The sequence below is a fragment of the Hypanus sabinus genome, chromosome 16 (assembly GCF_030144855.1).
Source record: "Hypanus sabinus isolate sHypSab1 chromosome 16, sHypSab1.hap1, whole genome shotgun sequence".
Lineage (NCBI taxonomy): Eukaryota > Metazoa > Chordata > Chondrichthyes > Myliobatiformes > Dasyatidae > Hypanus > Hypanus sabinus.
The window spans coordinates 62,919,757-62,931,884 of NC_082721.1; the positions used below are offsets into that span (position 1 = coordinate 62,919,757).

General features: G+C 45.4%; 1 protein-coding gene and 1 long non-coding RNA gene across 8 annotated transcripts in view; one reads left to right on the plus strand and one right to left on the minus strand.

Moving 5' to 3' along the window:
• LOC132406370 (uncharacterized) overlaps positions 1-12,128 on the plus strand; it is a 147,363-nt gene that overhangs the window by 95,260 nt on the left and 39,975 nt on the right. The gene's annotated exons all lie outside the window — the stretch shown is intronic.
• Positions 1-12,128, minus strand: part of smarca4a (SWI/SNF related, matrix associated, actin dependent regulator of chromatin, subfamily a, member 4a) — a 216,958-nt gene that overhangs the window by 81,742 nt on the left and 123,088 nt on the right. For all 7 annotated transcript variants that reach the window (XM_059991941.1, XM_059991940.1, XM_059991937.1 and 4 more), the window contains 4 exons: positions 6,521-6,647; positions 3,469-3,642; positions 987-1,160; positions 244-411 (listed from right to left, as the gene is read on the minus strand). In XM_059991941.1, the coding sequence (XP_059847924.1) occupies positions 244-411; positions 987-1,160; positions 3,469-3,642; positions 6,521-6,647 (643 nt within the window). The remainder of the gene's footprint in view (positions 1-243; positions 412-986; positions 1,161-3,468; positions 3,643-6,520; positions 6,648-12,128) is intronic.

Below are 12,128 nucleotides of genomic sequence, written 5' to 3' on the forward strand. Positions count from 1 at the left end.
TAAAGCTTAAAACCCAAACATTTGGACAATATCTTGTGACTGTTGGTGTGATCTTCAAACTGCTCCTTGTATTTCATACGTTGCACAGGTAACTGTGACCTGAGAGTAATTGCCTGGGAGCTGCTTTGGGGCAACTGGTAGTTGTGAAAGGAACATCAATTCCAAGCCTTCCTTTGAGCTGACAGAATGCACAGAAGCCGTCCACCTCCCCCCCACTCACACCAAGGCTCTTGTCTCACTGACCTTCTTCTTCTTTTTCTTCTTTTTCTCTTTTGCTGCCTGCGCTGCTTTGTGCTGCCGGACCAGTTCTGTCAGATTGGCCACATACTCGTCCGTCTGCTGCAGCAGGTAGGCCAGCCGCCGGTCCTTCTTCTGGTCGATCAGCTTGCGGTAGCCTTCCTCGTCTTCTGCCTGTGGAGTGAGAGACAGACAGATAGTTAGACAGAGGTGAGGAGGGAGAGAGAGAAAGACAGGTAGTCAGACAGAAGGCAATGGAGAAAGGGAGAAGAGGAGGGAGAGGGGGAGGGAGAGAGGGGAGGGGAGAGGGAGGGAGGGAGAGAGGGGAGAGGAGAGGGGGAGGGAGAGGGAGAGAAAAGAGGAATGAGGAGAAAAGACCAAAAGGGGAAGAGACAGAGTGAGAAAGATGACACACAGACAGAAAGAGAGAGAAAAAGAGGCAGCAAGGAAAAGAAGAGATAGGGATAGTGTGAGACAGGGAGATGTAAAAACCAGCATTGATACTTTAATAGACAGTCAGCACTAACAATGCTATCGCAAAAATCACTCATACATCCAATCCCCCATCTATTCTGTCTTACACCTGTACGAAGCTGGATTGTGTATAGTACTTGATTCACCTCTGGCAGCTGAATAGATTAACACCCCAGAGGGCCAAAGGAGCCACTTGCCTTGAGCACAGACAGCACCCACAGAGGAAGTGTTTGGAGGGGGTGCTGGTGGGATGGGAGGTGCAGGTTGCAACTCACCATGAGCCTTCTCATTCTCTCCTTCTCGATCCGTTCATTCTCCTTCTTCTGCTCCCGCTCGGTGTTGGCATGGTAGGTAGCCACAGCTTTGGTTAGTTTCTGCATCTTTCCCGTGACTGATCGGTGATATTCCTTGAAGTCCTTTGCATGCTGTAGGATACTGTTGAGGTATTCCTGGGTGCAAGAATGGGCAGATGGGAGGGTGGGGGGGGGGGGGGGGTCAGTGCACCATTTTGTCATTGGGAATGGGTTGCAAACATAAATGCAGAACAGTGAGAAAGCATGAACTCCATCACACACCTACCACTCACATTGGATTGGATCGAGAGTACCATGCTCTAAAAATACCTTGTATCCACCAACTTCACGTCACAGTTTGTTGGGGGAGTTCCCCATGGCATTCACAAATAACAATTCAGGTCAAGTCTGAACCACTGTAATTAGATGTTATAAAAACCTCTCCAGTTGCACTGTTAAGGACTTGTCCAGTTCCTGTTCCTTTTTTCTCAGTTCCCAGTGTCTTGTAACCTGCCTCCGTAACCCCTTGCAGCTCTAACAATCCTCTGAGATTCTGCAGACGCTGGCAAATCCAGAGGAACACACATCAAGTGTTGAAGTATCTATGGAGGGGAATAAATAGTCAAGATTTTGGGCCAAGACCCTTCATCAGGACTGGAAAAGAAAGGAGAGGTGCTTCTTCTCTTCCCTTTCTCCTATGGTCCACTCTCCTCTCCTATCAGATTCCATCTTCATCCCTTTACCTTTTCTACCCATCACCCCCCCAGTTTCTCACTTCATACCCCTCTCCCCCACCTACCTACCCACTTTCTCCCTTAATGGCCTCACCTGTCACCTGCCAGTTTATACTCCTACCCTTCTCCCCACCTTCTTATTCTGGCTTCCTTACCCTCCCCTTACTTTTCAGTACTGATGAAGGGTTTCAGACCAAAATGTCGACCTTCTATTCCCTTCCACAGATGCTGACTAACCTGCTGAGTTCTTCCAGCCTTCTGTGAGCTCCTCTGAAATCTCTATGCCCTTTATCCTCTTGAACAGCCCTGAATTTTTCCACCACTGTCTGTGCTGTCTTCGGTTTGTGTTCACACTCTGAAACTTCCTGAAACCTCCGTTCTTCCTCACAACCTTTAAGATTCTTCTTAAATTCCAAAGGCAACATGATGAAATGAAATGTTTGGAATGTTAACTCTCCCAGTCACTGATGCTACCTGACTTGCTAAGATTTTCTAGCACAGTCTCTTTTATATCCATTTCTTTGGCTGCTCGTCTTCACCTGTTCTTGTGAAACTTGGTGTGGAATGTTTTATAGCATCCCTACAGAGATCCACTGGATGTTCACAGCGTTCTCCCATACCGCAGTTGTTAGGGTAATGTAATTTACAAATCGCTGCCAAAAAACAATTAAAGAAACTGAACAAAAATTCACTCTTAGGGAATGCATGTAAGAAAAAAATAACAGAATGTGAAGGAAACATCAAACACTGTCAATTTCTGTCAAGGGTTCTGTCAGCCTTGATGGAATGGCATAGCAGACTCAGTGGGCTGAATGGCCCAATGCTGCTTTGATATTGTATGATCTTATGGGTCGCTTTATGGCAAATCACAATATGGATAATTACTTAGGACTGCTTTTTCCTACAACTCCCTTCTGGAAAGTGCTATAGAACTATTAAAACGAAACCTTCACATCATCTCAAAAGTTTCCTCCCCCAGGCAGTTAATCTGACCATTCTAGTTAACCCCTCCACCCCCATCACTGCACTGGACTGAACTGTAAATACTTTAAATCACTTTTTATAATACTGTTTACATTGTATTTACATTATGGTATTTATGTACTAATGCACCTTTTATTCCCTACCCATACTTTAACCCCTAACTTTATTTTTATATTATACTTTATCTGTATATTTTTTGAATGCTGTTTTTTTTAATTGCATGTAGTGCCCTCACCAACACACGACAGCAAAATCCTAATACATGTAAATGTCGTAGTTCCATTCCGTGCCTTGTGGTGCATCGGGCAGCGACCCTGCCTTTTCCTTAGCGTTTATCTGTTTTTTACGAGGCCGAGATGCTAGCTCGACACTCAACCCGGCGTGGATGGAAAACATGCAATTCAAGGAGCCGGCCAGATTCGAACCCACGACCACTCGCCTCGAAATCTAATGGTGATGCCACTACATCACCCACCTGCTACATACATGGCACATAAAGTTGATCCTTGATCTTAAATGCAACCCTTCTGTAACAGAAGGTGGCCTGTACTATGTTGAAGGCGGTGTATAAATACTGTGTAGACACCAGAGACTGCAGATGTTGGAACCTGGAGCAACACTCAAGATGCTGGAGGAACTCAGCAGGGCAGGCAGCGTCTGTGGAGGGAAGAGACAGCCGCTATCCTGGATCGGGACCCTCCACTTGGACCGTGCGTTAATGTGGTGAGTGCCGGGGTCACATTCACCTGGTGCTTCTGTCTCCGTTTCCGCTCCTGCTCGATCTTCTGCTGCTTCTCCAGCTTCTCGGTAATCCGAGCCTCACGGAGCGACTGCCGCTTGCTACGCTTGTAGGCTTTGGCATTCAGCGCCGTCTCCAGGGCCGTGTCCCTCCTCATGCACACAACCACCTCCTGACGGAGCTGAGGAGCAAACAGACAGGTAGCTCATCAAAAGCAGTCTGAATGATAATAGTGACATCACCCAGCCCTATACCTGAGCGACACTGGGAAACATCTTAAACGATATTCTTTCCTCACGTTTGTCATGGTAACGGAAGGGTGAAGGTTGCAACCCAAATGCATCAGGGTAATCACTGATCCTAATGCCCCCCTGGCTGCTGGGTATAATCACTGACCCAATGGTTGATGGTCATAGAGAGATGCAACACAAAATCATGCTCTCTGCATTTTTAACTAATGATTAGGCTGCACTGCCCATCAGTACCTGTGGGCGGCGCTGCTGAGTGCAGGATAAGTTGAACCATAAGCTCAGTGTCAACACCGTCCGTAACACGAAGGTATTGCACCTTGTGCTTCGACTGAACCAAGGTGCAATTCTTAATCATAGCTCACATAAATAATCTATAGAAGATTCTGCACTGATCACCCAGCATGTGAGAGGAAACTGGGAGGTGAACTTATGGAAGTGTATAAAATCATGAGGGACATAGAACAGGGTGAATGCTCACAGCCTTTTTCCCCAGAGCTGGGGAATCAAGAACTAGAGGACATAGGTTTAAGGCGAGAGGAGTAAGGTTTAACAGGAACTTGAAGGGCAACTTTTTTTTACACAGAGAGTGGTATTTATCTGGATTGAAATGATTGAGGCAGGTACAATGACAACTTTTCATTGACCACTGGAGATGTACATGGATGGGAAAGGTTTAGAAGGTTATGGGCCAAACAATAGCAAATATCGCTAGCTTAGGTGGGCACCTTGGTCAGCATAGACCAGTTGGGCCAAAGGGCATGTTTCCATGCTGTATGATTCTGTTAGTGGCATCCACAATCAATTAATTAGAATAAAGAAAGAAAATTCTGGAAATATTCAGCAACTGATAAATGTGAAGGTGATTGGAGGAAAGTATAGAGGAGATGACAGGTAGGTTTTGACACAGAGTGCCTTGCTAGGAGTGTTGTTAGGGTCAGATACACCAGGGATATTTAAGAGTCTCTTAAAAAAACACAGATGAAAGAAAAATGGAGGGCTATGTGGGAAGGAAGGGTTAGATTGACCTTAGAGTAGGTTAAAAGGTCAGCACAACATCCTGGGCTGAAGGGCCTGTATGGTGCTGTAGTGTCCTATGTTCTAAAACAATGAGTAAACAGGGGAAGTGGACACAGGAAAAGGAACCGATGGTGATACAGACATTATTTACACCTCAAATTATTCTGTTTCTGGAATGTTCTGGCTGATTCCTAGAACAATACAGCACATTACAGGCCATTCAGCCCATGATGTTGTCCTGACCTTTGGTTTAGTAGGGTGGTGCAGTGCTGGTGCCTCATAGTTCCAGTAGCCTGTATTTAGTCCTGACTTCAGCTGCTGTGGACCTCTGTGACTGCGTGGGTTTCTCTCAGTGCTCAGGTTTCCTCCCACAAGCTAAAGACGTACTGGTAGGTTCATGGCTGCAGTAAGCAGCCCCTAGTGTGTAGGTGAGTGGCAGAACATTCATGGGATGTCAAAAGTCAATGTGAATGCAGGGAGAATCAGCAGGACCAGTGTCTTCATGGATATGGAGGGCGAAGGGCTGGCCTCTGTGCTGTTTGACTATGAATCAACAGGGGCTTTCAGAGGGAGATGAATAACTCTGAAAGCTGTGGGAGGGCGGGATGCGGGTAAATTGCAGGGGAATGGGGATAATTAGCCACTGTATCAATGAGGTAGTTTACCAGCACAATGAACAGAATGGCCTTCTAGATGAAAGATCTGATCCTGTGGCTTCACGTAGTGTAGTGGTTAGCGCAGATCTTTACAGTGCAGTGCTTACTAATAGGGGTTCAATTCCAGTTGCTGTCTGTAAGCAGTTTGTATGTTCTACACGTCACTGTATGGGTTTCCTCCCTGTGCTCCAGTTTCCTCCCACATTCCGAAAACATACAGGTTAGGGTTAGTGAGGTGTGAGCATGCTATGTTGGCACTGGACCGCAGGACGCCTGGGACAATCATCGCTCACTATGCAGGACATGCCTTCTTCTCATTACTACCATCAGGGACGAGGAACAGAAGCCTGAAGACACATATTCATTGTTTTAGGAGAGGCTTCTTCCCCTCTGCCATCTGAGTTCTGAACGGTCCACAAACACACACTATGTCACTACTCCTTTTTTGCAGTATGTATTTATTTTTTAGTAACTATAGTAAACTTTAAAGGCTTACACTGAACTGCTGCCACAAAACAACAAATTTCAGAATCAGAATCAAGTTTAATATCATTGACATACGTCAAGAATTTTGTTTTTTTGGTGCAATACAAGAAATATATATAAAATAAGTTAAATATATAGAGCTAAAAGAGAGCAAAAATGGTGAGATAACTGAAGACATATGTCAGTGATAATGAACCTGATTCTAAGATACATTTATGGTTTCAGTGAATGATGGAATAGGCTTATGGGCTCTGTTCCTTTGTTCTCAGAGTGTGCATGCTCGTCTGCAGAGCATAAAAAAGGGGAACATTGTTCTGAGGGAGAGGGAGAGAACAACAGCAGGAATGGAGACTGAGCTCGCATCTTGTGCAGGAAAAGAAAGCTATGAACAGAAACTTTGTGTGTGTGCGTGCAGCGGAGAGCCCGTTGTCATGGCAGTGCTGTTGGGCACGTCTGTGAGCAGCAGGGCAGGGTTCAGCCCACAGTAGGGAGCTGATAGCACGGCCTCTAAATGCAGCCCAGTCACAGCATTCTGCTTTCAGATTGCATGCGGCTGCATTTATTAACCTTGTCACTTGTAGCCGGTGGAGGCCACGGTGTCAGGGCAGAGCCAGATGTAAAAGCAGAACTACCCACTCCAAATACAAACCTGCCTCTGAAAATTAAGAAGCCGCAGAGCCTTCAACTCAATGGTTGCTTTGGTGCGGAGGTCTCCGGCCAGTGAGCCGGGAAGGTTTTCCAGTTCCTGGATCCGATGGGAAATTCGTGCTTGTAACCTGCCGACATAATTGAGTGTTAGTAGTGTGAGCCACAACCAAAAGGTATAAGATATAGGAGCAGAATCAGGCCATTCAGCCCATCAAGTCTGCTCCATCATTCAATCATGACCAGTGTTTTCTCCCCCAACCTTCTCTAGCTGAAAGCCCTGGGAGGCAAAAGCTTGGTTAGGACTTTTCATGGGCACGGCATAGAATTCAGAACGCTTATAAACACAAGAGATTCTGCAGATGCTGGAAATCCAGAGAAATACACACGAAGTGCTGGAGGAACTCAGCAGGTCAGGAAGCATCTATGAGGTAAACACAGTTGACAGTTTGGGCTGAGACCCTTGTCCTGATGAATGCTCTCAGCCGGAAACCTCGACTGTTTATTCCTCTCTATTGTTGCTGCCTGACACTGCTGAGTTCCTCCAGTATTTTGTGTACGTTCCTCAGAACATTTAATTGTACTTTCTGAAGTGTGTCTTAATGGGAGGGCAGAACTGATGGCAGGCAATGACACAGAAGACGAGCTGAGGCCATGATGCTGGAGCTGGCCTGAAGCTCCTGTTTTCCCGAGCCTTCGTTCACTTGCTGCATTAAGGAGCCGGGAAAGGTCCACTAAAGCGTGACTGCTCCCTGACATACAGATCGGATTCCTTCATCTTCTTCAGCCCTTTGTCTTTCCTACCCATTTCCTCCTCTCTCCCCCTCACCTGGCTTCACCTATCACCTTCTAGCTTTTACTCCTTCCCCTCCTCCAACTCCACCTCCATCTTCTTAATCTGGCTTCTACCACCTTCGCTTCCAGTCCCGATGAAGGGCCTCAACCCAAAATGTCGACTGTTTATGCTTTTCCATAAAAGCTGGCCGACTTGCTGAGTTCCTCCAGCATTTTCTAAGTTTCGCCTCCTGTAACACACCTGTTCATGGATCATCACAAGAGACAAGTACTTTAATCTACCTAGTTCCTCCAGCTTTTTGTATTTCTTGTGCTTATGGTGTCCTGGTGTGCTGCGGTGTAATACCACTGGCAGCAGATGGGGTACTTGGGGCAAAGAGGATAGCCTCACACCCTACTCCCTTCCCTCCAAACTCAACAACATGTAAAGAACACTTAACATCTTATTAGTCATCACGAGAGCTTTATTCACTAAATGTGATCTTTCGCAATACCCTAAAACATTGGCATCACACTTCATTTGACTCTTCTCCAATATCCTGGTCTGAGTTGTTGGGAGATCTTCAACTGATTGCCTGGAAAGTAGTAAACACAAGAGTTTCTACAGATGCTGGAAATCCAAAGCAACACACACAAAATGCTGAGGCAGCATCTATGGAGGGGAATAAACAGTTGATGTTTTGGGCCGAGGTCCTTAATCAGGCCCTGATTGGATTAGATTAGGGTGTTAAATTAGATTTGATTAAGAAGGTTAAGGTAAAGGAACCCTTACAAGACAGTGAACAAAATACGATAGAATTCACCCTGCAGTTTGAGAGGGAGAAGCTGAAGTCAGATATATCAGTATTAGAGTGGAGTAAGGAGAATTACAGGGGCTTGAGAGAAAAGCTGACCAAAGTTGCTTGGATGGGGACACTATCAGGAATAACAGAAGAACTGTAACGGGTGGAGTTTCTGGGGTCACGTTGGAAGTCGCAGGATAGATACATGCCAAAGATGAAGAAGTATTCTACAGGGAGGATGAGGCAACCACGGCTACAAGAGAAGTTAAAGACAGCATAAAAGCAAAAGACAGGGCATATAATTGAGCAAGAAATTGTGGAAGGTTAGAGGATTGGGAGGCTTTCAAAAACCAAAAGAAGGCAACTAATAGAGCCTTAAGGGGAGAAAAGTTGAAATATGAAGGTAGGCCAGCCAATAATATAAAAGAGGGTACCAAAAGCTTTTCCAGAAATATAAAAAGTAAAAGAGAGGCAAGAGTGGCTATCTGGAAAAAGATTCTGGAGAGGTAGTAATGAGGGATAAAGAAATGGCAGATGAACTTAGTAAACATTTTGCATCAACCTTCACTGTGGACGACAATAGCAGTATGCCAGAAATTCGACAATGTCAGGGGTGCAGGCGTGAGTGTCGTTGCTATCACTAAGGGGAAGATGCTTAGGAAGCTGAAATGTCAGAAGGTAGGTAAGTCACTCAGACCAGATGTACTACATCCCAGGGCTCTGAAGGAGACAGCTGAAGAGATGATGGAGGCATTAGTAATGATTTTTCAATAATCACTAGGTTCTGTAATGGTTCCAGAGGACTGGAAAATTGCAGATGTCACTCCACTCTTTTAAGAAGAAGGGGAGGTATAAGAAAGAAAATTACAGGCCAGTTAGCCTGATTTCAGTGGTTGGAAAGATGCAAGGATGAAGTTTTGGGATGCTTGGAGGCACATGATAAAGTAGGCCAAAGTCAGCATGGTCTCCTTATGGGAAAACCTGGCCTGACAAATTGTTTGGAATTCTTTGAGGTAATAACAGGCAGGATAGACAAAGGAGAATCAGTGGATGTTGCTTACTTGGATTTTCAGGCCTTTGACAAGGTACTGCACATGAGACTGGATAGAAGACTGGCTGACTGGCAGGAGGTGAAGAGTGGGAATAAAGGTTGGATGCTGGTATCAGTATTCGGATCGCTGCTTTGCATGTCAAATGTCAACTATTTGCATGATGGAATTCATGGCTTTGTGGCCAATTTTGCAGACAGGTGAAGGGGCAGGTAGTGTTGAGGGAACAGTAAGTCTGCATAAGGACACAGACAGATTGGGTGAATGGGCAAAAAAGTGGCAGATGGAATATGGTGTAGGGAAGTGTATAGTCATGCACTTTGGTAGAAAGAATAAAGGCTCGGACTAAATGGGGAAAATTCAAAAATCAGAGGTGCCCTTATGTAGCATTTCCTAAAGATTACCTTGCAGGTTGAGTAAGGAAGGCAAATGCAATGTTAGCATTCATTTCGAGAGGATTAGAATATAAGAGTGAGGACGTAAGGCTGAGGCCTTATAAGGCATTGGTCAGACCACACTTGGAATACTGTGAACAGTTTTGGGCCCCTTAAAAGATGTGCTGACGTTGGAAAGGGTCTAGAGGTGGTTCACGAGAATGATTCTGAGAATGAGAGAGTTAACATGTGAAGAACATTTCATGGCTCTTGGCCTGTAATCACTGGAATGTAGAAGAATTAGGGGGGGGGGGGGATCTTATTGAAGCTTACCGAATTCTGAAAGGCCTAGACAGAGCAGGTGTGAAGAGGATGTTCCTATAGTGGCTGAGTCTAAGACCAGAGGGCACAACCTCAGAAAACAGGGACATCCATTTAGAGCAGAGATGAAGAGGAATTTCTTAGCCAGAGGAAGGTGAATCTGTGGAATTTATTGCCATGGATAGCTGTGGAGACCAAGTCATTGAGAATATTTAAAGAGGAAGCTGATGGGTTCTTGATTAGTCAGGGCATCAAAGGTTACAGGAAGAAGAAGAAAGAATAGGGTTGAGAGGGATAATGAATCAGCCGTGATGAAATGGTAGAGCAGACTCATTGGGTCTTGTGATGTAATTCTGCTCCCATGTCTTATGGTCTCCGCCCGAAATGTTGACTGTTTATATAGATGCTGCCTGACCTGCTGAGTTCCTCCAGCATTTTGTGTGTGGTGCTCAGAAAGTAGACTTAGCTAAAGTGAAGAATGGGAAGAGAATTTCAGAGGTTGGTTCCTGGAGATGAAAGCACAGGTGTAGAAAATAAAATGGGTGCTGGACAAGAGACTAAAGCTGCCTTCGTCTCCATTGACTCTTCACCTCTGACTGGGGAAATCAGCCAACTTAATCAAAGACACAACCTCCCAGTCACTTATACATAGAACATAGAATAGTACAGCACAGGAACAGGCCCTTTGGCCCAAGATGCTGTGCTAAACTAATAAAGCTAATGATACCCAATCCCTTCTGCCTGCACATGGTCCACATCCCCTGCGCATTCAGGATCCTCTTAAACATCTCTATTACATGTAGCTTCACCACCATCTCTGTCAGCACATTCCAGGCACCACCACTCTGTGAAAAAAAATTGCTCCACACATCTCCTTTGAACTCTCTCCCTCACACCTTAAATACATGCCTTCTAGTATTATACTTCTCAATTCTGGGAAGGAGATACCAGTTGTCCACCCTATGCCTCTCATAATTTTATAAACTTGGATCAGGTCTCCCCTCAGCCAATGCAGCTTCAGGGAAAATAAGCCAAATTTGTCCAACCTCTTCTACAAATCCAGACAACATCCTGGTAAACCTTCTCCTTCTTCCCTTATCGGCTTGGAGAGACAGAAGCTTGAGAACGTGTATCACCAGGCTCAAGGAGAACTTTTATCCTGCTGTTATAAAACTTTGCTTGGACCTTTTATACAGTAAAGATGGGCTCTTAATTCACAATCTACCTTGTTGTGGCCTTATGCACCTTATTGGCTAGCTGTGCTGTACTTTCTATGTAACTGAAACATTATTCTGTACTACTTCATTCCTCCAACAAAATCCTACCTTGGCGCCTCACCGTGGTGTGGGGTGACACAGGCCGAACATCAGCGAAGTACGGCAGAGGTTCGTTCTCTGGCAGGTCTAACCTAGCTGTGAAGGATGTTCCATCGGTATACTACTAGACTAGATCTAGTAGTAGGATTGTGGCTAGCTAAGTCAAGGAGGTAAGCATGCCTTTGCTACTTCCTAGGTTATGCCTCTTCAGGCAAAGGCTGCACCCAACAAGGATGCCGGCAGCAGGGCGTCTGATGGTGTCTGTGGCAGATGAATCCAAAAGGGTCAATGGTACAGTCACCTTGGTGGCATGCAGAGGAATCAGAGTGCTGGTCAATGGATGGCATCACTAGACTAGTTAGTTGTCACTGTGGGGCAGCTTCCTTATCCGCAAAGTCTGTACACTCCTGTGTACCACTTAGCATCAGATTTGGAACCCCAGAGAGACTGTATGGTGGGGGCATGACACCATCTATCTTATTACTGTGCAAGGTGTGTTGGAGTAGAGTTTCTGGACCAATGCTGGTCTTGTGGCCCATAAATGTGCCTGCACAGACTAAACTCTCAGCACAGTCAACATCGAAATCGATGGACAGCTGAAGAACTACTTCGTTCAATGGAATGATCTGATGACACACAAACAAAAGCTTTTCATTGGGTTAGTAAGTTTGCAGACCACAGGAATGTTGGCAGGAGTTGTGAGTAATGTGGAGGGTTATTGTAGGTCGCAGTGGAACGTTGACAAGGTGCAAAGCTGGGCTGAGAAGTGGCAGATAGAGTTTAACCCAAAAAAAGAGGGAAGTGATTCACTCTGGAAGGCCGAGTTTGAAGACAGGGTTAATGGCAGTGTGGAGGAACAGAGGTATCTTGAGGTTACATCACCCAAAGTTGTCATGCAAGTTGTTAAGAAGGCATATGGTATGTTGGCCTTCATTGGTCAGGGGACTGAGTTCAAGAGCATCATGGCAATGTTGC